General features: G+C 40.0%; 2 protein-coding genes across 5 annotated transcripts in view; both read left to right on the plus strand.

Annotated features, from left to right (window-relative positions):
- The first annotated feature begins 1,810 nt into the window (after positions 1-1,810).
- si:dkeyp-117b11.1 (B-cell linker protein) lies at positions 1,811-13,678 on the plus strand. 2 transcript variants are annotated; one of them, XM_049578231.1, is made up of 20 exons: positions 1,811-1,946; positions 2,036-2,123; positions 5,109-5,134; positions 5,240-5,274; positions 5,367-5,404; positions 6,573-6,666; positions 6,774-6,844; positions 6,960-7,011; positions 7,123-7,224; positions 9,281-9,309; positions 9,628-9,664; positions 9,816-9,894; positions 10,133-10,163; positions 10,361-10,397; positions 10,498-10,603; positions 11,120-11,157; positions 11,365-11,408; positions 11,684-11,752; positions 12,129-12,287; positions 12,399-13,678. In XM_049578231.1, exons 2-20 carry the CDS (start codon positions 2,115-2,117, stop codon positions 12,513-12,515), a joined length of 1,173 nt encoding a protein of 390 aa, XP_049434188.1. In that variant the 5' UTR covers positions 1,811-1,946; positions 2,036-2,114; the 3' UTR covers positions 12,516-13,678. The 2 variants fall into 2 exon arrangements, with proteins under 2 accessions (XP_049434188.1, XP_049434187.1); XM_049578230.1 differs by lacking the exon at positions 1,811-1,946 and having other exon boundaries at positions 1,968-2,123.
- Positions 13,679-18,120: 4,442 nt separating this feature from the next.
- cltcl1 (clathrin, heavy chain-like 1) overlaps positions 18,121-23,457 on the plus strand; it is a 36,424-nt gene continuing 31,087 nt past the window's right edge. For all 3 annotated transcript variants that reach the window (XM_049578211.1, XM_049578212.1, XM_049578213.1), the window contains exon 1: positions 18,121-18,555. In XM_049578211.1, the coding sequence (XP_049434168.1) occupies positions 18,514-18,555 (42 nt within the window). In that variant the 5' untranslated portion in view covers positions 18,121-18,513. The remainder of the gene's footprint in view (positions 18,556-23,457) is intronic.

Raw genomic sequence — 23,457 nt, forward strand, 5'->3', positions numbered from 1 at the left:
TTTTTAATCATTATAACATTTTTGTAATTTCTCATATTCCTGTACTTTTCTAAACCATTACTGCATCATCCATAAATCAGAAAAGATATTTTTATACTGGTGTACACTGGAGTTTTTGCCTTTAATATTTATGTTTAATGTTTGAGATGAACCAAACAACTTAATTCAAAAGAATCAGACAGTCAAGTAACATGGGCCACCCCAGATTTCAGCCGATCACTGGCAGATGCATAAGATCTCAGGCAGACCCATTTACAGATAAGATTCAGTGTGTCTGAGGTTGTCTGTCTGTTCAGTTATGTTTACCTTTGCCTGTACCCATTGTTCATCCAAAAATTAAAAAAACCCCCAAACAGTTAGATATTTCACTTACTGGAAAGTATTTTGTTCAAGGTTTAGGTCAAGGTTCAATTAATCTATAAAACATGGAAGTTACAGTGTTCCCATTCTAACAAACTCATGCTAATTATCAAAATATAGAAAATAAATGGCCATAAAATCATGGATTAAAAAAAACAATTCAAACAAAAGCATAACTGGGAATAAAATTAAGATAAATTTACATTTTATGCCCTCCTTAGACAATTTCTGGTTGTACTGTACTGCACTTATATCCCATGTGGAATAAAATAGAGCCCACAGTGACACCTGGTGGACATGTGGGGAAGCTACAGGTACTTAAGTGCATAACAGTGACAAAAAGTAAGTTATGAGCTTGTTATTTTTATAAGTAAGATCTTAAAAGTACAACTAATTAAGTTAGAACCAACCCCTGTGCATACTTGCTTTAGTACCGGAGCCCAAGACACTGATAAACACCAGAGACTTTGGCTTTTTGGCCACAGTAACATAGTGCAGAGTGACTTTAAGAACAGGATATTAGTCAGTGTTATTAGCTTCAATGAATGGATGGAACAACTGTGTAAAATGGCATCAAATGAGAGGCTGACATGTTAAATATCAGGGAAAGAGAATGTCTTTAAAAAAGTTCAGGGACTATTATTGGCCTTGAATGAAAGGCTGATTTAATTAAGGGGATCCCCTTCCTTAATATCATTTCACAAAGGGTACAGTGATGGATGTCATATGAAACACTTGGCTTTTTTAATCCTTGTTTTTGGCCTTTTTTCGTTTGTTGTGTTCTGGTAACTTGAAGGTCCAGTGTGTAAGATTTAAGGGAATTTATTGGCACCTAGTCATAAGGATTGCAAATTGCAACCAGCTTTAACTTCACCCAATTAGAATTCCCTCAGTGTTCTTTGCTCGGGAGGTTTTTAACAGGGGCTGAATTATCTGCAGAGGTCTCTTCCTCTCCAAAACAAACAGACCAGGTGATATACAGATATTTTCACCTTTAATTCAGCATTAAAATTGTCCAGAGATAAATAACAAGCTGCCTTGCTGTCAAAAAGAGAACATCAGGTGCCAGTTTATTAGGTACACCCAGCCAAACCTAATGCAGTCAAAAACAACAGTCCTGCAATAAATCTTTCTTTCATGATGGTTTTGATGTCCAGTTGAAACTTTTAACGATGTGTTGACTCAACTCTGTGATCATATTTGAGGCTGCAGGTCTTGATGTTGTTATTTTGCATGTTATATGTAGTTAGGCGTGCCAAATAAAAGACAGTTGCATTTTGAACACACTCTGGACACACTGTAGTGTTATTAATGTTCACTTCTTGCAGTTTTTGTGTGTTTCCTTCTCAGTGACAGCTTAGTTTACTGAGCCTAATTAATGGCATGCATGTGTATCAAAGGTTAATCATTAATTTCCCCTTCTGATTGCAGATGGAGCACAAAGGGGATGTTATTTACCAGTAGCAGCAAATGATATAAAATTCAGTTTGTTATACGACCATAGGCAGTTTACAGTAGGGAAATTTGGAGTCATGTTTGAGCTGTGCAGCCTGTAGCTCTTTTAAAGGCAGACAGTCCAGCAGCAGGTGAGGCTGTCTGTGTGACACAGGTAGGAAATGCAAATGAGATCAGTTAGAGCTGATCTTCACATTCTCTCTGTATCGCTCACTTTCAGTCTTCACAACCATTTGCATCCAAGGACCGAAATAAAGACATTTCCTCATGACTTGAGCTGCGAGACTTGACCCCAAATCATGACAATGGTAAAGTACTGTTTTGTTTTTGTCATATTTTGGTTCACATTCTGACAGCTTTGGGTGGAGTGAGAAGGAAGTGAGCAGTTGTTGTCAATGGCAGAGTTGTAGTAACGTTAGCCCTCTAAACCTTCCATGTTTATTTCTTTTTCTCTCGGGCAGTTCTGAATAGGGGAAACATATGATGGCAGATACTTTGTTAAAAGTTGTGATCGTGTGAGAGTATGAAAGTAAACACTAAAAATAACTCAGATGACTTGTGTTTGCACAAAACCTAAAAGTGATACACCCACAGATATAAGCAACGTGCTCTACTCTAGAATAAAGGTCAAAGATATTTGCTAAACTATCTTTCATGTTTGTTAACAGTCTTCCATGAAATCAGTTTCTTAGTTGACTTTAAGTTAAATTAATTAGATTTAAATCAAACATGTTTCAGTGGAATTTACTACAATTTCCATGACAAAATTGAATCACAATTGATACAGGAGCTATTTTTGAAGTTTTTCTGAAGTATTATGTTCTTTTTTTTTAATTTTAAATATACCTAAAGTGTATCATATTCAAGTAAATTCAAAATCTAACAACAAAAACATACATATATTATTTGTTTCAGGTCAACCAAATACTTTCACTTCTAAATACTTGCATTTAGCATCTCAAGCTTCATAGTTAGCTTGAACTACATTGTTATTTGTGTAGTGTACGTGTTGCTGTCACTTTCCCATAGTGCATTTCAGACTCTTTCTCAGTAAACATGACCATGCAGGAGTTAAAAAAGGTGTTGTTGTTCACTCAGAGATGGTGTTAGAAATGTTGTCAGGCAGGGAAAGATGTACTTACTGATATGAAAAATTCTGAGTGGAGTTTGTTTATTTTAACTTTTAATGCTGCTGGTAATTTTTAATAGTTTTACAGGAACACTGTGTAAGCTTAAGGGGGATTTAGTGGCATCTAGTGGCAAAAAGCGCACATTGCACCCAGCTGAAACTTCTCCCGGATGGAATTCCTTCAGTGTTCATTATTAAGGAGGTTTTTACCAGGAGTAAAATTATCGACAGAGGTCTGTTCCTTCCCAAAACAAATGAACCCCGTGATTTAAACCGGCATAAACACTGAAGCAGCAATTTCACGGGGAAAAAAAGTGTTTTTCTGACACACGCGTTGTAAATGGGCTGCTAACTGCGGTGGCCAATGCAAAAGGGGAAAATGCGAATACATGAATGGCCCTATCTAGAGCCAGTGTTTGGGAGGTACGCTCTAGGCTACTGTAGAAACATGGCGGTGACACATGGTGGACTCCCTAGACAAGGACCTGATCTCTATGCAGATATAAATGACTCATTCTATGAGAAACAAAAACACTACAGTTTCTATTTTCAGGTGATCATACACTCACGAAAACATGCTTTTATTTTCCATTTTGACTAACATATCCTAAACCACACACTGGACGTTTGATTATTTAGTCTCATTCAGATGTTCCCAAATTTGTCAGGGGCCCTGAAAGAGATTCCACTGAGTCACAAAAAAAAACCCTTGAGAATACGTCTGAACATGTTTGCTCAGATAGTTTTCACTCTCTACCTTTTTTTGTAACATAACACAGAAATCATTTTGTATAAGTGATGTCTGTCTACAGAGTTGTATTCTCTGAGGGGTTCTGAAGACACAAATCTTAAAAAAACAGCCTACGGTTTCTTGTGAGCCTTTTGGCTGGTCTGATACGAGTTCAAATTCTCCTTGTCTAGTGTCAACAGTTCATGTAGATAAAATGTTTCGTGGCTGGAGGCGTTCCCTGCACTTTCACATGTTGAAAACAAATTCAAACAGTATCGGTAAGATCCATTCTAAGATGTGTGAATACATTAAAACTAGTGTGGACATTGCAAACACAGTCCTCTCCCTATGAATATTTATCTGTCAATGGAAATACATGTTTAAGGTACACAGTGTTTGGCCAATTTAACCAAAAACAGAAAAATACTGTAGACTATTAGTTATGAATACTTTCCTTACATCTGCTGTGGAGTTTAATAACTGATATTCAGCATGCATATTATTATATAATAGCTTCCTCTCGTCTCAAGTATAACAGTTCATAACTATAGTACTGCAGCTGGTTATTTTGTTAATATCTAATACAAGTGTTTGTGATCTCCCAGACACTACTTCTATTGTCTGAATAGTGAACATTTGAATGATGCTCTGTGAGTCTTGTCCTTGTTTGCATCAGATTTCACTTCATGGTAACGTGACTTCTTCCTTTTTCCTCCTGTTGGCCTCCTCACTCAGCTCGCTGCTAACACTTTTCTGTGAGACTTTACAGGTGGTTCATCAGAGAGAAGTCACAGCAGGTTGACACAAAGCAGAACATTAACATGCAGCTATTTTTGGAATGACTGTGAGAGTTCAAGGTTGTAAATACTGCAACAGCACAGTAACGTAGTTCTCTTCATTCTTTTTTTATTACCTCGCACCTGCTCCTCATTTATCAACACTAAACAACAGTTTTCTGACATTTGGTGTGGGAGATAGAAACTCTGCAGTCTGTCCGCCTACAGTAATTACCTTGACATCAACACTTCCTCTATGGCTGCCTGGCACTGTGGGAAAACAGATACTGCTTCCTGATTTTGTTTGATGTGTGTGTTTATCTCCGCCTCCTCTGCCAACCGCTACTGTACATTCCTGCTAATGAACTTTTCTGTTTCAGCTGATAATGTCCGTGAATCAATGCTTCAAAGCAGCATTGATTGTGAATTAACTTATACTTATACTTTGTTTTTTTTCATCACCTTGCTACTAAAAACTTACTAAAAAAAGCCCCTTTGTGCAATGCATGACCTTCCAGAAAAGCAGCCACTGACTCAGGCCTGATGATGAGGCTGATAAATAACTAAAAGTAAATGATTACTAGCCTGGTATGCAGTTTAGTTTGTTTTGTATTTGTTAAATCTCTGGATACTCACTTGAGGCTTCTGTGTTTTTCAGACCTTCTTTGGAAAACTGAAGAACCTGTAAGTGTTGTGCTCATTAGCTAAGTCTCATTAGTGTCGCTGTTAATGTATTATACATGAAATAAAACAGTACTGCAGCATCTTACCTCTCATTATTTCCGTCAGACACAGTGGACCTCCAGCTCCACCCAGGAGGACAGGTAAGATTTAGACCTACGGGAAAATGTTTTCATTTCTCTTTGTTTCACACTCTATTACAGACTTAATTACCTACAAATGTCTTTTTCCACAGATAACAATGCAGAATTTGCGTGGCCAAAGGATGAATTTGTAAGTAGAAAAACAACAAGCTCCTGAATTAAAGGTGCTACATGTAGCATTATTAAAGGGGACCTATGCTTTTCCGTATTATGTATTCTTATAACGTTACAGTGAAGGATGTTCACATTACATGTGGTCAAACATTCAAATAATTAGGTAAACAAATGAAGAGGTGATCCTTGTGAGTATAAAACCTCAGGTGTCCTACCTACTATTCGGAAAACTCCACACACACACACACACACACACACACACACACACACAGTCTACAGTATGACATTATGGTGCGCTGAATTTCTATCTCCTGCAAGTGATTACGCTCTGTAGCCTGCACTGCTAAATGAAGCTACATGCTAACATCAGGGAAACATGTAATCCTGGTTGTTGAGGTTGTTAATTTCTCCCAGGGTTTGCATCAAAATCCTGCTGGAACATGTCCAGTTACGATCAGAGGCCTTTTCGAAGTGTTAAAAAGGGCTGCTATTCTCTGTGACAGTCATTCCCAGGCTGTCAGTGACAGTGCAGAGATGCCAAGACACTGAAGACCTGGAAACTCTGACCAATCAGAGCAGATGGGTTGTTTTTTTCAAGAGGGTAGCTTAAAGAGACAGGCGCTAAAACGGAGCGTTTCAGACAGAGGGTGGATACAGGTGTTCCAGCACAGACAGTATAAGGAAAATAAAGTGTTTTTTGACTATTGAAGCATGTAAACGTGTTCTAGTAGAAACACAAAATCCAAGAATGAACCTGAAAATAAGCACAACAGGTCCTCTCCAAACATCTTTTACTCGTTCTTATGACTTCATCACCACATTTCCCATCAGCTCTGTTGCATCTTTTTTTGGTCTGTTCTATCTCATTACTGGCCATCCTCCTCTCTATGACAATACATGTTGTGTGACTACTTTTTTTAATCCAAATATAACACAATATAATTTTTCCATTGGCCTGTTACTCATCAACCAAAGCGATGTTACTGATATATGACTCCGGCAGATTTCCTGCATAGTTTCATGCTGTTGCACACAATGTATGGTAAAGTGCAGACATGAGGCTTCCGGTCTTGTTAGCTATGGTTTCATTAAATTGAAACTGAATGTTTCAGTATTTATGTGGTGATGGTTATTCTTGAAAATGCACATTTGAAATAGTTATACTTTATATCTTCTAATGGCAGGATGATGAGGAAGGTGACATGTATGAAGTGCCTCCCTGTGAGCGTCCGGCTGTGAAAGTCCCACAGAGACAAGTGGAGGAAAACGTTTATCTGGGTAACAGCTCTGTGCTGAGTTTTTACTGCAGATAGGGTAGAGTATAAAACATTTTACAGCCCTATCCAACATAGAGAACTCTGACAATTTGATGCTACTTTTTGCAGAGAGGACGTCCAATCCTTCTCCTCCACAGAGGCAGGCTGCTCCTCCACCACCCAGACCAGTCAATCTCTTGGTAACAACAGTTTAGTGTCCTGGAAGTCTGTCTACGTGTCTCTGAATCAGTCGAAGATGTTTACACTATGTTTAAAGATGCTGCATTTGTTTTAATTAAACGATTTTTTATCCAGAAACCTCAACCACGTTCTGAGGATTTCTTCCATGATCCCAAAACTAAGAAACGTGAGTCAGTCATCTGTGTTTGTTGCAGCTACACAAACAATGCATTTGCTAATTTTGTTCATTCATTGTTTAACCCACCTCTCTTAATCTCTTTAACCTGCTTTTGTTTAGCACCTGAGATAGACAGAAGTGAGAAGCCTGGGAGAAAGCTGATGCCTCCTCCACCGGTCCCCTCTGCTCCAGCTCCAGTCCCTGCATCCAACACTGAGGAAGGTGCAGTAATCATTTCCATCAACACTAATAAGCTTTTCATAGAAGTGGTTCATCAGCCTGTAAATAACTGTTGACTGAGGGGAAGTTAAATGTATTAAGGAGGTGACACGGCACACACATATACTTAAATAAATATTTGTTTTTATTAGTCATGTGCTACTGACAGAAATACAGTCATTTGATAAGCCCATCCCATGGAAGACTTTGCATTGTTGCTGCACACCTGTTGTCTCACTGAGCTCTCCCAAGGAAGAATCTTCATGGCGCACAATCAAGAATTTTGTTTAATGTTTACAGCACCAACAACAGTTTGTTTGGAATAAATAAACACAAGCAGAACTGAGCAGTTCAGCAGAGACTGAAGCTGTGACTGAAACAAGGATGAGAGTGCCACCTGGTGTAGTGCCACTGAGCTGCACCCTCAGCGTCTCAGACTCATTTGCAGTGTGATTCGCAAGAACACCAAGCATGCATCACACTGCAGCAAAATGTTTCCAATATTAAGACATTTAAAAGGGAAGGAACTTGTCATATTGTGTCACCTCACTAGAAGATTATTTCCGCCCTCTGTGGTGTTGCCTAATTGTCCACATCTTGATGGTCATGAGCAAACTGGGATCATCTGCTTGAATTTTTCTCAGTGTCCCACTGTTGCAACTGCTTGTAGAAATCCCTCTATTACACATTTATGAATACCTGAATCATTTCCTATTGCTGCAGTGAAGAAGACAACAGGATAAAAATTATTATTAGATCTGAAGAAACTCTCAGTTACCTGCTCCACCTAAGTCTTCTTCTACCTCTTTGCCTTCTGCCCCATCAATACATCACATCTCCACAATAACATAGAAGATTAGCACTTCTGCTGAGTTATCACAAAATGTTTAGTCTTCTCCAGTTCTGTCTAATTACGTGTTCTTAAAGTCTACTTTTTTCCTTTTACACTGCATTAAATGCCTCCACCTGTGATTATTCTCTGGTCACCTCTATTTGACTGTATGTCACTGTATGTGAATTGCCGAGTGTTGGAAATATCAGCCGTAGAGATGAATGACTTCTCTCAAATATTTTGGAACTAGATGGCACTCAGCTTGTGGTGCTGAAAGTGCCAAATAAATGAATAAATATATAAATAAAAATACATTTGAAAAACTCAAAGGTAATTTCCCTGGTCACTCAAGATAATCCACAGACCCTGTCGTGAGCATAGATTGTGTAACATAATGGACGTGGCTACCGTGACATAACCTATTGCTTTGTGGACTTTGAATGTTTTGATGTTTTGAAGCCTTCAGTTCGACATGTCAGCCATCTCCTTTGGATTTTTGGATGAGAGGCTGGCGCTGTGGAAGAACGAGGGGTCAGTCTGACTCATAGGCCGTAGTGACACCTTGCATACAGACTGTCACTCAAGCAGCCTCGACCTTGAATATGTGGAATTCTAAGCCTTCATAAAGTGTAAACTGATGAGTTATATAAAAATCCCAAAAAGCCCCCAGGGTGCCATTAGAGGAACTGCAGTTTTTGGCACTTCCGCATTAGATTTATTTTTACCTTGGAGGTTGTCCCTTGGTTGTGAGCAGTTTCATGTAGGACTTATTTTCTTTCTACCAAACTACACCCACCAAACGTATCACTGCGCAGAAGGAAATGTGCATCTACTGCTGGCTCACCTAGCACCACTGAGCTAGCCAACTTTACAGGTTAGACAAGGTGGACGCCATTAATGTTTACATCTCATGCTGTCCAGGGCACAAGCCCCTCATCCAAGGGCAGACGCACATTTCCTTTTGTGCAGTGATGCAGTTAGGGGTGTAGTTTAGTAGAAAGAAAATAGTTCCTACATGAAACTATTCACAACAAAGTCTGTGGATTATCTTTAGTAACTGGGTCATAATTTCTGGGAAGATCTGAGTTTGGGGCGAACTGTCCTTTTAACTCTTTCTCATACTGTGGTCACTTACAAAAGCCTTTGGGGGTCATGCGCCATCACCAGAGGCTTGCATTACACCACAACAACACAGCTCATTGCCAGTATTTTCTCTCTGCTTTTCAGATGTGTATCTGGATCCAAATGAAGAACAGGTATGATATGATAGATAAATCACATTACCCAAAACTTCACACATAAAGAGGAGGCAGCAAAGGGCCTTGTATGAGAGTGGGTATAATGGGTTATAATGGCCATGCTGTTCACATTAATATGATTGGATGCTACCAGCCACATAGCTACTGTATGAATGAGCCAGTCATTATGAAGCATGAATGAAACTAATGCAACTGTGATGCTACGCTTCATTAGTGGGCATCCACAGGAAAGCTCGACCAGCTGTTGGCACATTTCTCCATGTTTATAAATATGTATATTCCTGTGTATTATGTTTTTGTCATTTTGTGTTTCAGGAAGATAATGACGACCTGTATTTAGAGCCTACAGCTGGTGGGTTGCATCACACCTCACAAGAACTAGCTCTGGAGTTTATGTTTTTATGAACAGATTTTGATCTGAGTGATGGTCAGACAGCACATTTCTTTTCCACATGATGAAAAGTCCAATAAAAATGATAATTTCCTTTCCTCCCACTCCTCAGCTTGCCCTCCTCCCTCTCGTGGGCCAGTAAGGATGTCTCTATCTCCCAAGACAGCCCTTGTACCCTCTCCCATTTCCATGTAAGTGCATGTCAGCCCGGATCAAAGCAGCTTTCAAACTACTGCCTAACCATAGCATGCTGATATGCGCCAGTAATATAATCTATCTGCATAGCTTCATAGTCCATGTCACACCAGACAATGATGCTGCTGTGTTTTTGCAGCAAAATGCAAATGTGTCAGATATATTAGTGGCACTACACAGTAAATTCCTGGTACTAAACATGTAATGAAAATTAACATTCTCTCTAATCTGCAGGAAGAAGCCTCCGGTTCCCAGAGCTCAGTCTGTGAGTCTGTGTATTCAGCTCAGTGCTTAGTTTTATCACTTCCTTATGCTAAGCTCCGTCCTCATTTAAAGTAAGACTGTCAAGATAGAGGTTGAATTAGAAATGGAAGTTTTCATTCTTACTCTATTTCCATTTCCTTCGTAGGAAATTAAACTCACCAGTGTGACACAGCAGTAACTCTTATTTCCCTTTTTCAGAATTCATTCTTGCCCTCCTTAAATGAGCTAAAAATGGGTAAAGACCACGTTCTCTGCTCGTTAAAACTTATCAAATATCAGTACAAACCACATCCAAAAGTAATTATTTTGATCATGATCATATCTTGTCTCTATAGCTCCTTCAGCTGAAGTAAGACGTACCACATTTCCTACCAAACCCCCTCCACCAACCCCCAGTTTTAAGCCCCCTCTGCCAGCAAACCTGAAGGAAGCCAAACCCAGGTAATAGGGTGAGAGGTTTGTTGGATTAACCATCAGTTAAAAGCGCCAAAGGAATATGTCACCCATAAATCGCCATTTATACATTACATTATTCATGTCGATTTCTTAAGGATGCCCTGGTGAACGAAGAATCCAAAAACGGCAAACATTTATTAATGGAAGTAAACTGGCACCACGTTGAACAACAGCAAACTATATCAAAACATCTGTTTACAAACTCTTACACAACTCGTGCAGCATAATCCAAGTCTTTTTGCCAGACAAAAAGGCAAGCTGTTTTTGGATTCTTCGTTCATCAGAGGCATGCCAGAAAAACAGAGATGTTAAGAGATTTAAGGTAACACAGCAGGAATAACTGACAAATAAAAGGGTCATTTTATGGGTGACATATCCATTTATAAAGAAAAATTTCAGTTAATTTCCAGCTTTTTTTTGCAGTTAACCTCATCTGCAAATGCACACTTATATCAGAATTAAATTCACTGTATAACATTAGCCTTCTTGTCTTTACTCCAGCCCTCTGAATCCTCCTATGGCAGACACTAAGCTTGTGGGTAAGCTCACTTTTTGTTCCCCAAAAAGTTATTTTTTTTTATTAATCCTGAGGGATGACTGTGATCACTCGAGGTCTGCTTAAATTCTTCTTGTAAAGTAATCCAAACATTGCATGAATCATATGTCTTTTTAACCATCTGGCTGATGCCAAGTACGGATTTCCCAAACCTGGAAAAACACATGACATGTTTTCTGTCTGTTGTAAGCCTCCTCTGGTGGTGTGAGGGCAACCAAACAATGTGGAAACAAGGTATGGTATCAACCTGCACACAGAAAATCTAACACACGTTAGTGGTTTACTGTTGTCAATACATGTATGTCATATTAGTTTAGTTTAGTTGACAGAAACTAAGTATATATACATTATATAGGCATATTGTCTACCCAAAAATACCAAACACATTCCATGTACACTTTGGTGTTCATACTGCAGTTTTAGATTTGTTAATCATCTTCTGTTTAAATAGTTTTTTAAATCTCTGATGTGTATTACACACTTTCATTTCTGTTTCTAACCCATTACAGGACAAAGAATGGTTTGCTGGAGACTGCAACAGAAAGGCAGCTGAGGATCTCTTACTGAGGGTCAACAAGGTCAGCCAAACAGTTTTATGTTTCATTTAACGGTATAATAATCACTTAATGATGGGAGAGTCAACCGAGCAAATACAAGGGCTTACGGCGAGGGTGTTGCACAGACAATAGGAAAATCTGCTGAGTGCATGTTTTTGCTGACTCTCGAATAAAAGCCAGATCTGAGTCAGACACCTTCAGGGCTTCCATAACTGTGATTTTCTTTCCATTACCACCACTTACTCTGCATACTGTGTAGCGACCTCAATTTTTTAACCATTTTATTTTTACTTACTTGTTCTCTTTTAGCCCACAATCTCCTATCAAACCCTAAATGTGTTATTTTTTCCTGATTCTTTGTGTCAGTCTCAGATTTTCCTCTTTTTCCTCATTGTAGGACGGTGCCTTTCTCATCCGACACAGCTCAGCCCAAAGCACCCGACAGCCGTACACCCTCGCTGTGCTCTACCAGCAGAAGGTGTACAACATTCCTATCCGCTTCCTGGGGGACACACAAGGTTACGCCCTTGGAAAAGAGGGCAAGAAGAATGAAGAGGTGAGGGCAAATTAGATAGAGAGACATGAGGGAGACATGAGGGAGACGACAGGATTCTGGAAGACTTTTCATTTAATCACCTCTCTCCCTTTATCTTTTTCTCCCTCTCAGATTTTTGGCACCCTCAACGAGATGATTTCTCACCACAAGAATAACCAGCTGCTTTTGATAGACAGCAAGAGCCACGCCAAGCACACAGCGTATTTAACCCACCCTGCACGGCCTTAAACCACAGGACTAGGAGCTTCTCTCACACTGTATTCATGTGGGTTATTTGAGGATAACTGCACAGTTTGAAAGTTTACTGTGTGTCACCAAAGTGTAACTACAACTCAGAAATGAAATCAGTCACACAGCTAAAAGCACTGTTTCTTTATTTTGTTTATAGATTGATATAGACAATCCAAAATTTTAATGCACTGAAATATTAGCAGAGATTACGTAAATGTCACAAACAGTTGCTCCAACGGTTTAACTCAGCTGACAACAGCATAAACTTAAAGTTTGACGAAGTGATTTTCCTGCTCTGTCATCACTTCAGCAACGACTGCACAAGGTTAACTGCTCTCTACTGAAAAGGAAAATGTGTCACTGTATTACTGTAACAGTCATTTAGCCTGGATGTTTCTGCCTTTGGATGAAGAAGTGATGATGTTGCTATCAGTTGACTGTATCGCTGACTCTTAATCATAGAAACTGTGTATTTCTGCTGTTAGAAGATATGAAACCACACCACAATAGCCTTCCAGTGTGCATCAATCTTTGTGCCTTCTGCTCGTTTTCATTATCACTGTGAAGTCATGTGTGATGAACTGTTGAGATAAATGTTTCCATGAATTAGTCATTTTAGTCACAAGTACAGGTTTGGGGTGTATTTTTCTTTCGAAGTTTAGTTTAGTTTGATTACTTTGTTTTTAAATATACATTGTGTGTTACAGGCATCCTTGTCAGTGCGATATTGTAGATATTGTGCAATATAAAGTCAAAATGTTCCTGCTTTACATTATTTAATTGTATTTGTTTTACAACAGTTCCCTATATTTCCTGTTGTTGATCAGTTACCATCAGTTAACCGGAACCAAAACATTTATTTGACTTCCTGTGGTGTGTGTGTGGTTTAGATCAGGGACACTCAACTTGCCTGGGAACCACTTTTGCAAAATTACAGGAGGCCAGGGGTGATTTAATAAACAAACATGAAAAATTAGTATATAAATGAACAGCCTGGACCTCTGTCTGTGAGATCCTCCCCTGCCACCATTTTTACATTTTACATTATTATTACATTTAAAGTACAAAAAAAAAAAAGTGTAAATCAATTTATTTTCATTTTGAATTAGAAAATGGTTGGCAGGCCATCTGGCACCCTGTCGTGGGCCAAATTTGGCCCTGAGGCCAGATTTAGTACATTGTGAATGGTCGATGCTTGTTGAAGTCCTTTGAGTATATTCAAACCTCCTCTGTTGTCAAGCCTCAACTTGTGGTGGATCTTCATCAGTGAGCTGAGAGTTTGAGGCTATAATTGAGACACAGAGCTGTGTGTGTGTGTGTGTGTGTGTGTGTGTGTGTGTGTGTGTGTGTGTGTGTGTATGTGTGTGTGAACTGCCTCTCAGTGACCCCTGACCAGATGCTGCTGGTTACACTTGCTTCCTGTCAAAGTGAAACCACCTTCTAGTGCCCCATCTACCAATCCTGAGCCTGATAGTTTTTCCTTATCTGTCTTGAAGGTCCAAGGACAGAGGGATGTTGTATGCTGTAAAGCCCTCTGAGGCAAATAGTGATTTGTGATATTGGGCTTTATAAATAAAATTTAATTGAAAATTAAATCTGACAGCTCATTAAGTGGGCCAGCAAGTCTTCCACCTTGAAAAATAATCAGTAGAAGTCAAAGTGTGGCTATAACCTGCCTGAAACTAATCAAAACACTAACAGAGCGAGCATCATCATATAATGTATTTCATTTTTAAGGGCTGACTTGTGTTTTTAATAACACAGTTTAAAGTCGTCTAATCGTGCGGTAGATTTCAGCGAGGCTCAAAGTGCAGAATCTCGTTCAGCTGTAACTCTATTTGCATGGGCCGCTGGTGTAAATGAGTACTAAATAACTTCCTGGAGCCGGTGTAATTTGGCAGGTGGGTGTGCATCTTGTAGCACTGTTACAGGATTACTGCTGGGATCAAAACTAATATAATCTGAAGATCCTGAACCCCAGCAACATTGCATGATCTGCATCATACAGCACAGCAGCTCACCATCTATATCTTGCAGAGTCACTTTAAAGTAGCAATGAAGTCTTTTTAATTCACTCACTAGGACTCATCTCTATTTTAGGTTGTAGTTTTTATTTCATAGTTTTTGGGGGCATGTTGCCTTTATTAGGCAGTGCAAACAGAGACAGGAAATGAAGGGAGGGAGATGTGGGAGATGGCATGCAGCAGAAATCCCTGGCTGAACATTTCAATTACATGGTGAGCATCTTAAAGCCACAAGAACGCCCCGAGTTAGAGATTTTCATTCAGAAATATGATTAATAAATTAGAATGTCATGGTGATGTATTGCCACTGGTTTATCATTGGGTAAATAAGGGGACTTAATGTACAGTATCTTCTGCTTTATTAGTCTTATAAACAAACTTAATCTGACTGTAAATACAATGAGTTTTTTTAATAATATGTTACAACTTTCTGTGTATCGAGAGGATAAACTTGTGACTTTCCGGGGTGATCATAAATGTCTCTACAGCACCTAATTCTGCCCTTTAGTACAAAACTTAACCACAGTTATCATTTGAGGAAGTTCAAACTGTATTGCGTGAGTCAGATCCTTTGGAACAGTAGCTTTTTGATTTCAGATAATTTCTGCGCTGTCCACATCCTGTATGTAACACTGACTCATCATCAGTAGTCTAAAGGCCTTTGTTGGTTTTTAAAGGAAGTCATTTTCGGACCACCGCAAACTGACAGCTGACAGTCTTAAAGGTTATGACTCTTAAACACTGCATTTGGCACTGTTTTCCATATGTAAAAGTGTGACCATAGAGTCTCATCATGTCAGGGGTGGAGCCAGACATTGTAAACATTCAGGGCTCAACCCAAACTCAGAACAGTGGTTCCCAGCTGGTCCAGCCATGGCGTTAGTCATTAGGTCAAGGTCCACACAGTTTAATACATTCAGCGCCGTACCTGCATTTGGTCATGTCGTCGAGCTAGTTTGCTGTCTCTCAGTGCCTCTCAAAGTCAAGGATGCGTACTTGGTAGGATGGGTCCTTCCAAGTCAGGCCCTACAGAGGCCAGGCAAGACTCCTTCCTAGCATTCAGTGAGCACACATTGGAACACATGAGCAAGGTGCTTCCAGGCGTGGGTATTTTATGCCTGCTGAGGATACACACATGAATCCTTGAGAACTCTCAGAATGAAAGACTCTGTCCTTAGTAGATTTCGAAGAACCCTTGACATTGGAACTGTCCTTCGGCAGGACTCGATGACGTAGTGTCCTTGAAATTAAAGTTCAATTCAATTCAAATGCCTTCAATTATTCTTCCTTAATTTTGAGAAGAACCATCTATCAAGTCGCTGTCCGTTAGTTACTCACTTGACAGCAGGAAATGGCACTTCAAAATAAAAGCTCTGTGCTGGAAATTCACTGTACTTCAAAATAAGGTTTTTTTTTTTTTTTTTTTTTTTTTTTTACAAACTTAACACATTCACAAATCACAAATGGACCCACGACCCACTTTTGGACTCAACCCACCAGTTGGGAACCATTTACTTAGAGGGTCTGGGGGCACTTTTCCCCCCATTTACAGCAGCTATATGCACTATTTTTCCAACCATTTGAGATAACAGAACGCCAAAAAATATGTACATTGTTTGGGAAAAACATGATAGTTGCCAAGGAAAAAAATCTTCTTGTAAAGCCTACATCCTGTTTTATATCTAATTGTTCTCTTTGTTCTAAAAGCAAAACACAACAAATGTTAAAGATGACTAATTTTGATTGTTGCACCCTAAAAAGTGGCAAAAATTGTCTGATGTTACTATTTTTATGTTACATAACATAGGTAGGGCAGAAATTTGGCAGAAACTAATCTTGACACCTACATTTGTTACACTATGAATCAGAATCAGAAATGAATAAGAGAGAAATAAGAGTATGTAAATATCACGTAATTATTTAATAAAATTGAAATACAAATGCGTATTATGCTACAATGTTAACACTAGTACTTAAGATAGCAGGAATAAAATATACATCTTCACCGTGCTGGGTCTATAAGTGTGTAAAAATATATAAATATGTGCATTGTGCTACATTTCCCTGTCTAATCTAGTGCTATAATGGTTACTACAATATGTACATCAACAGAATAAAGACAAGAATAAGAATAAACAAAAAAGTATGTACAATTATGTGCATTGTCTGTTTAATAAGTATACACATTCAAGAGGTGTTAAGAGTAGAGTTCACATAATCAGTGTTTAAGACACAGACTGAGACCACGAGGAGCACTACAGAACGCCATAGGTGATCTTTTCTACCTGTGGCCATCAAACTGTATAACTCCTCCCACTCCCATAGGGAGGAGAGCTGAAACAAAGGACACTGACAAAAAATCACCAAGATTAGGTGCACTATTACTTAATATGAGGCACAATACTATTGTATCTTCAACATCAACATCATGTGCAATATTCTTCAATATCATGATCAGCTGTCAGTGTAGTGTAATTTAATTTTCTCAGTCATGCGCAGTACTACTTCTCATTGTTATATCTATTCAATATAACATTGATTATCAGACACACTTTGTTTATTTTCATCATTTTAGTTTTTTTCCACAATTTCAGATCATTTTTAGTAAGTTTACTTATCTCACTCCTATTGTTACTCTATTAGGCACTGGTTTTTGCTTCTGCTCCTTGAAAACACTTCTGTCTTGTATATTTGTATATTTTTGCCAAATATTTAATATTCAGTTGTTCTAAAATTGGGCCAAGTGAGTGATCCTGACCTGGAGAACCAACTGGTTGTCTGGTTGTTATGGTTGTGAATCGTTAAAATTGTGGTTACTGTACTTATTGTTAGTGTAATTTGAAGGATTCGCTGGCACAAGAATTTCCCTTTGGCCTGATTAAAGTTCTATTGATTTAAATTGAACTGAATGCTGTAATAATCTGGTCCCCAACATAAATGTGTTCAATACTATAATAAAATATGAGGCAAACAGAAAAATATTTACTTAATAACATGAAATTTCTTTAGGGATTAGCATAGTCAAATAAACAACATGGGCATATCAGATTATCAGAATGACCCAAAGTTAAAGGTATTTTAAAAACCCAAGAGATTTTGGGGCTTTTGAGGAAACATTTGGGGCTGGAGCCCCTGAAGCCACCCACAAGCTCCGCCTCTACATCATATGCATGTAACATTGTGTAAGGACAGAAAGCTTGGGTTAAGAGAAAATTAAGTGCAATGCATGACTGAAATTATGTTTTACTCTGAGAGAGCAATTTTTATTAACTTGTGCACAACCTGCTGCTCAGCAGGCATGATGGAAATGATGAGAGAAGATGAGAAAAGTCACAAGATGCAGTTTCAGCTCCTTGGGAAACACTTTGAAACGTCAGCAGTCCTCTCCGGTACAGAGCTATGCGTCATCCCCACAACAACACACTTTTTGGAAAGATGAATGTGTGTGTGAATTTGAAGAAACCATGCAAAGGTGGGGCGCTCGTCACGCGCCCTGATTTCGAAGTTGGTGGGAAGGAAGGGGGAAGGGGCTGCGGCGGAGGGGTACAAACTGCACATCCGACCGCTTGTATTGACAGCTCTGAGAAGAAAAAAGGATCTACAGCACAGGAGGCTCATCATAAGTCATCACTTACAGTAACTGAGCTTGGATTTTTAGGACAGCCCCGTATCTTCACAAAGCTCGTGGAGGAACTGGTTTACGCACCAGTAGTAGTTGAAGTGGACTAGTTTTCTTAGCGGAGGTGCGGAGTTTTTGATTCAGGACTGGTGTAGGGGGGCTACTGAATGGGAGCAGTCACTGGATTCGTGTGATACCAACGCAAGCCACCCAGACTACCTACTACTGCCCATCATATTTGACTTTTGGGGGCGTTTAGGGCACAATCAGGGCAAGATCACCTCTATTCCTCCTACTGTCCCCTTCCCCTTTCCTTCTTCTCGGATTCTTCAGAAAGAGAAATCCTCCAGAAATGGCTCAGATACTGCCGATACGATTTCAGGAACATCTGCAGGTAAGCAGACGCAGAAAAAGCCCTAAAATTAACATCAGCTCTTTTCTTTTTGCGCAGCTCCTCGCCCATGTAGGTCCGCGCACAAACGGCACATGTCGCATTTAAATGGAATCTGAAATAGGGCTGCAGGGTGGTGCTCGATATAGCTACAGGCCTAGTTTTCTCCTGCCGGGCAGATGATGACTTGTAAAAATTGACCAGTCAGATCGTATACAGATCCAATGCGGACCGGCGTGAGTATGTGTGTGTGAGTGTGTGTGGATACGCTGCAGTTTTTCTCTCAAGTGGAAAAACGCCGCTGTCATTTTCAATCCCTGTCTTTGCGGTGCCTTGACACTTCATGTTGCAGACACCGAGCTCAGCTGTTGGTGGTAACATTGTAACTGAGACCTGAATGGCACTTCTTGCACTCAGGCTTTGTGGCTACCATGTTGTTGTCATGTCCTGCAGCAACCTATTCCTACTTTGTAACCTTCAACAACAACAACAACACCGGCCAGTGCGTCTCTGCAAATGTTCTCTGACTAAAATCACTGTAATAGATTGATAATGAAATGATAATATGAGGTGTTATAAGACAGTGTCTTTTCAGCTGAAGTAAAGCATTTATTTTGCACTCACTTACTTACAGCAGTTCAATAAGTTCAGAGAACTGCAACACTAAGCTGTAACACAGCCAGTAAAACACACAATTTGAGCAATATCTTGATATTGCAATAACCCCAAACCCCATATGAAATCTAGTTTCATATTACAGCATCAATGTAATATTGATTTGATGTGCCTCACTGCTCTACTTGTTGGTAGTTTCATGCCAGAGGAGCATCTGTGCAGCTTCAAAAATGATCAGCATCAACATGACAGAGTAGCAAAGGCCCTGCTGGTTGGCAGGCTCTGGGTGGAAGCAAAAAAAAAAAACAACAACCAAAAAACAAAATGCCCCTTTTGCAAACTGTGACGAAAAACAGCCAGTTATTTGGTCTGAGGAACTATTTCTACTATGGTCCCCCCTATTTTTATCTCTGGTTCGGTCTTTGATAATCATTGTCCCATAGCAGCCCCAGTGCTTGGTGTCTTGCAGCCAAAAGAGAAAGTTTGTGACGCACCCCTCCACTTCCCCTCCTCTGTAGCCTGTTGTTATGGTAACAGCAGGCAGTGAAATGGCCTTTCACTAGAAAAAAAGCACCCCCACCCCCTCTCTCTCTCTCTGCTCCCTTCCTCTGGCCAGTAGCCCCACTTTCGTCAGCCAAAGATCCTTTATCCTCCAAAAAACTGTGCTGGCCAAGAGAGCTTGCAGGCGACCAGGCTCCTCTCCTCACTGACAGGCCTCATACACTGTTGCTCGCTGATGGAAGGCAGTGCAGTACCTGGCAATGTCTGGGTTATTAGTTCAAATTGCTTTTAGCAGCACATACCTTTCCCTTAATCTGTACATCTCCTAAGAAACATTCGCCTTGAGACAGTGATAAGCAGCAGACTGCTTTACGTTCCACCTCTACCGTGAAATCCCGGCTCTGCCCCAATCATATCCCTCTGTGAATCTAGGTGGCTCCAGCAGAGTGAAAAATGCTTGGAATTTGCAAACCCAGGACTTTGGGCCTCAAGTTGTTTAGCTTTTTTTCTTGGCCTGGTATTTACAGCTCCGTGTCTGCTGTCTGGGCTCGGGGTTCAGGGATGAGGTACCAGCCTGTTGAACTGCATGAGAAAAAGAGCAAAAGCTCAAAATATCTTGATTATTCCACTCGAAACAGTTCTTTAACACTTCTCTGGTATTCATGCAGACGTGGAGGATGAAGCCTGAATCTTAGAGCCATTGTTTTAGCAGTGAGAGATTCAGCAGTATTCATTTTCTCACTCCACAGCTATGTCATTAACGCTAAGCTGTGTGGAAAAGTCTCTCCATAATTACTCTTTGTCTTCCTTGCTTGTTGACTTCACAATGATTTATGATCCAAGGTCCAGGCTGTGTATGAGCGTGTCAAAGTGTGCCATTAATTGACCAAATGGACTGGTGCCCTAGTTGGATGTGTGGCGCCAAATGTAGGCTACATCACTGTGGCCTCCTGACTGTAGCTGTGTGGACTGTGTTGGTGGCAAGACGAAGGAAGACAGGGACAGAGACTGGTGTGTTGAATTATGAAAGTGCTAAAGTGAGAGTCATTTGCAGCTTATGCGGCCCTGCTGCTGGCTGTCAGTGCAGCGGCCTACGTATTGTAGCAGCTTGTGTAAGTGCAAAAATGTCCTGCAGCTCTAAAGCGCCTGAACATTGTCCTGTCGAGTCGAGTTAGGAGAGTCCAACCTGCTGCTCTGCGGCTGTTTACAGCATCCTGGTGTGCTGCCGTTATCTGTACTAATAAAATGATGCCACCACGTCAACGGATGTGATGGGCAGATGAGGTAAGCAGGCAGGCCCCTATTTAAGGCCGGCAAATCGCATCAGGATAGGAAGCAGGATGACAGAACAGTCTAACAGAACACATCTGTGACCGCAGCAGTGGCTGGTAGGGATGAGCGTCTGTGTTCAGTCACTAAAACTGAATCATGAATGCATTGAAAGAGCAGTCATTCACACATACAATAAGCACATTGTGTCTTTCTGTAATGCTAAATGAGTCACATACTGTGAAACCTGCAATAACGGATTTAAAGCTGCAACTAACGGCTAATTTTCATCAACAATTGATGTGCAGATTATTTTCTAGATATACTGATGAACTGGTTTGTCTGTAAAATGGCAAAAAAATACTGAAACATGTCCAGTTTAATTTCCTGCAACCCAGTGTAACATCTTTAAATTAAGATGTTAATTAAGTAAGGCATCAAATATTTATATCCAAGAATCTGAGACTGTTGGGCAATTTTTCTTGAATTCTCAAATTATTTTCTATTCTTGATGGGCAGAGTTATTCTCCACACAGTATTGGTTCTTTTCAGTTGATTCATGGAGATGTATCAAACCTTTTGAACCTCACAAGTTCTTATACTTCTTGCAAAATATGGTGTGAGTTTCCCTGTAACACTACGTTAGAGTACATGCACATTTGACAGCTAGCGCTGATTACAAAACCACAAAACAAAAACAAAGACAACACAGATTCTTTGTAGCCTCCATGTTGTTTCCACATTGAAACTTAAACTTATGAACACACCGAAGTCAGAAGAACGACCAACCGAGGAGCACATGAATGCACAATTGGTCTTGGCTGGTGGGGGTCTAGACTTGAGTCTGATTTTGCCCACTTGCTTTCTGAGTGGTCGAATGGAAATAGTCAGGGATTCATGAGCACTCGTACATTTGACAAGCTGACCTTGTACATATCGGACACTTAAAAAGAATCGTTCAGAAAGATTAGTTAGTTCATTATCACCTATCGCTATTTTATATTGCTCGTCTAATAGATTAATCGACCACTTGTTTCAGATCTAAACAATTTTTTTGGCCACTTGGGGAGAACGTGTAAACACAGCACTGACATGTTATCACCTTTAAGTTTAAAGAAACATGTTAGCTACATTAGCATTCATTTGGACTCAAGTTTCTCTCTCCACTGATGAACACAAGTCCAGTGTTCTCAGTCACTTTTTGCTCTGGTTTGGTCTCCACTAACTCCTTAGGAAAATATCTGGCTGTTTTAACAGGTAAATGTTCTATCACCAGCTAATTGATAACTGTGTCTGTCAGCTGTTTATTCTCCTATACAGGCTACGTTTACAGGGTTATATGAGCTTTTCCTGCTCGTTGTAGCTGAAAACAACTCTGATGAGAGCGGTGAGAGTGAATCAAAAAACAGTAAAGTTTTGGGCCAGAAAACCAAAACAGTGAACTGTAAGATGCAATAAAACTTTGTGGAGCTGAGGGGAACTGCAGAGTGATAATTACTTCATTACTATGAGCAACCCCTTTCACATTCACATATTAATTTGATCCACTGTCAGCAGAGAAAATTGATAATAGCAGCTTTAAGATTTTGATTATCACATATACCTCCTACTGTAAAGGCTACCTCTAACCACCGCCTGTGTAAGGAAGTGTGAAGGAGCAACACTTCCATGTCTTTCTGCTGCATGCCTCAGTTTTAATTGAGCTTGTGTAATCTCCTCATGAACCCAAAACCCTCAGCTGCTGATGCGACGTGTCAGTGCCTCAGCAATGCGTCCACCCAGTCTATGACTCACCAAATACCGTCAACGCTGTATCATCAGTGAAGTTCTGCTGCCTTTTGTTATTGTGATATTTTTGTGTTTGTTAATCTCAGCTGTTGAGGGAAGAGGCCTTACAGGCGTGTTTGTGAACCGAAGATGCATTACTCGAGGTAGTTTATGGGATCACTGGAGACAGTAGGTTGTAGTTGAAGTGCGATTTTTGTCTGGAATGTTCTACTAAGGAGTTCAGGGGGGGTTTCTTCCGGTGAGTCAGTTGCCCCACCCTGAGCTGAAGATTGCCAAAGGCCTGCGTTATTGGAAGTGCATTGCACAGACATAGCTCCCATCCCTCCATCTTCATAACTAATAAAAGCTACATTTATCACTCTGGCTTCTCTCCTTCACACTAGTTCTCGCCCAACACCCACCCTCCCTTCATTTTAGCACGATGCTAAGCTGTATCTTGAGCTCCTCCTTTCACTCCCATCCTTATCTTCTCCCCAACTATCTTTATTGTGGTTTCCCTCCCCTCCCCGTGTCCTTCCAGACATAGTTTTGGCAGTCTTGAGGAAATGCAGCATATGGCTCCAATCCTCCCTCAGGTCTTCTCTGTGGCCCTTTTAAGAAGCCTTTATCTTCCACCCAGAAACCAATTGTATATTGAGTTGTTAATAGGGTTGTTTTCTGTTATTCATATGCATCTCACTATGGCTCATGTATGCAAAAACCTATAAAAACAACCAAAACATGCAGGGCTGC

Source organism: Epinephelus fuscoguttatus, linkage group LG6 (genome assembly GCF_011397635.1).
Source record: "Epinephelus fuscoguttatus linkage group LG6, E.fuscoguttatus.final_Chr_v1".
Taxonomy (NCBI): domain Eukaryota; kingdom Metazoa; phylum Chordata; class Actinopteri; order Perciformes; family Serranidae; genus Epinephelus; species Epinephelus fuscoguttatus.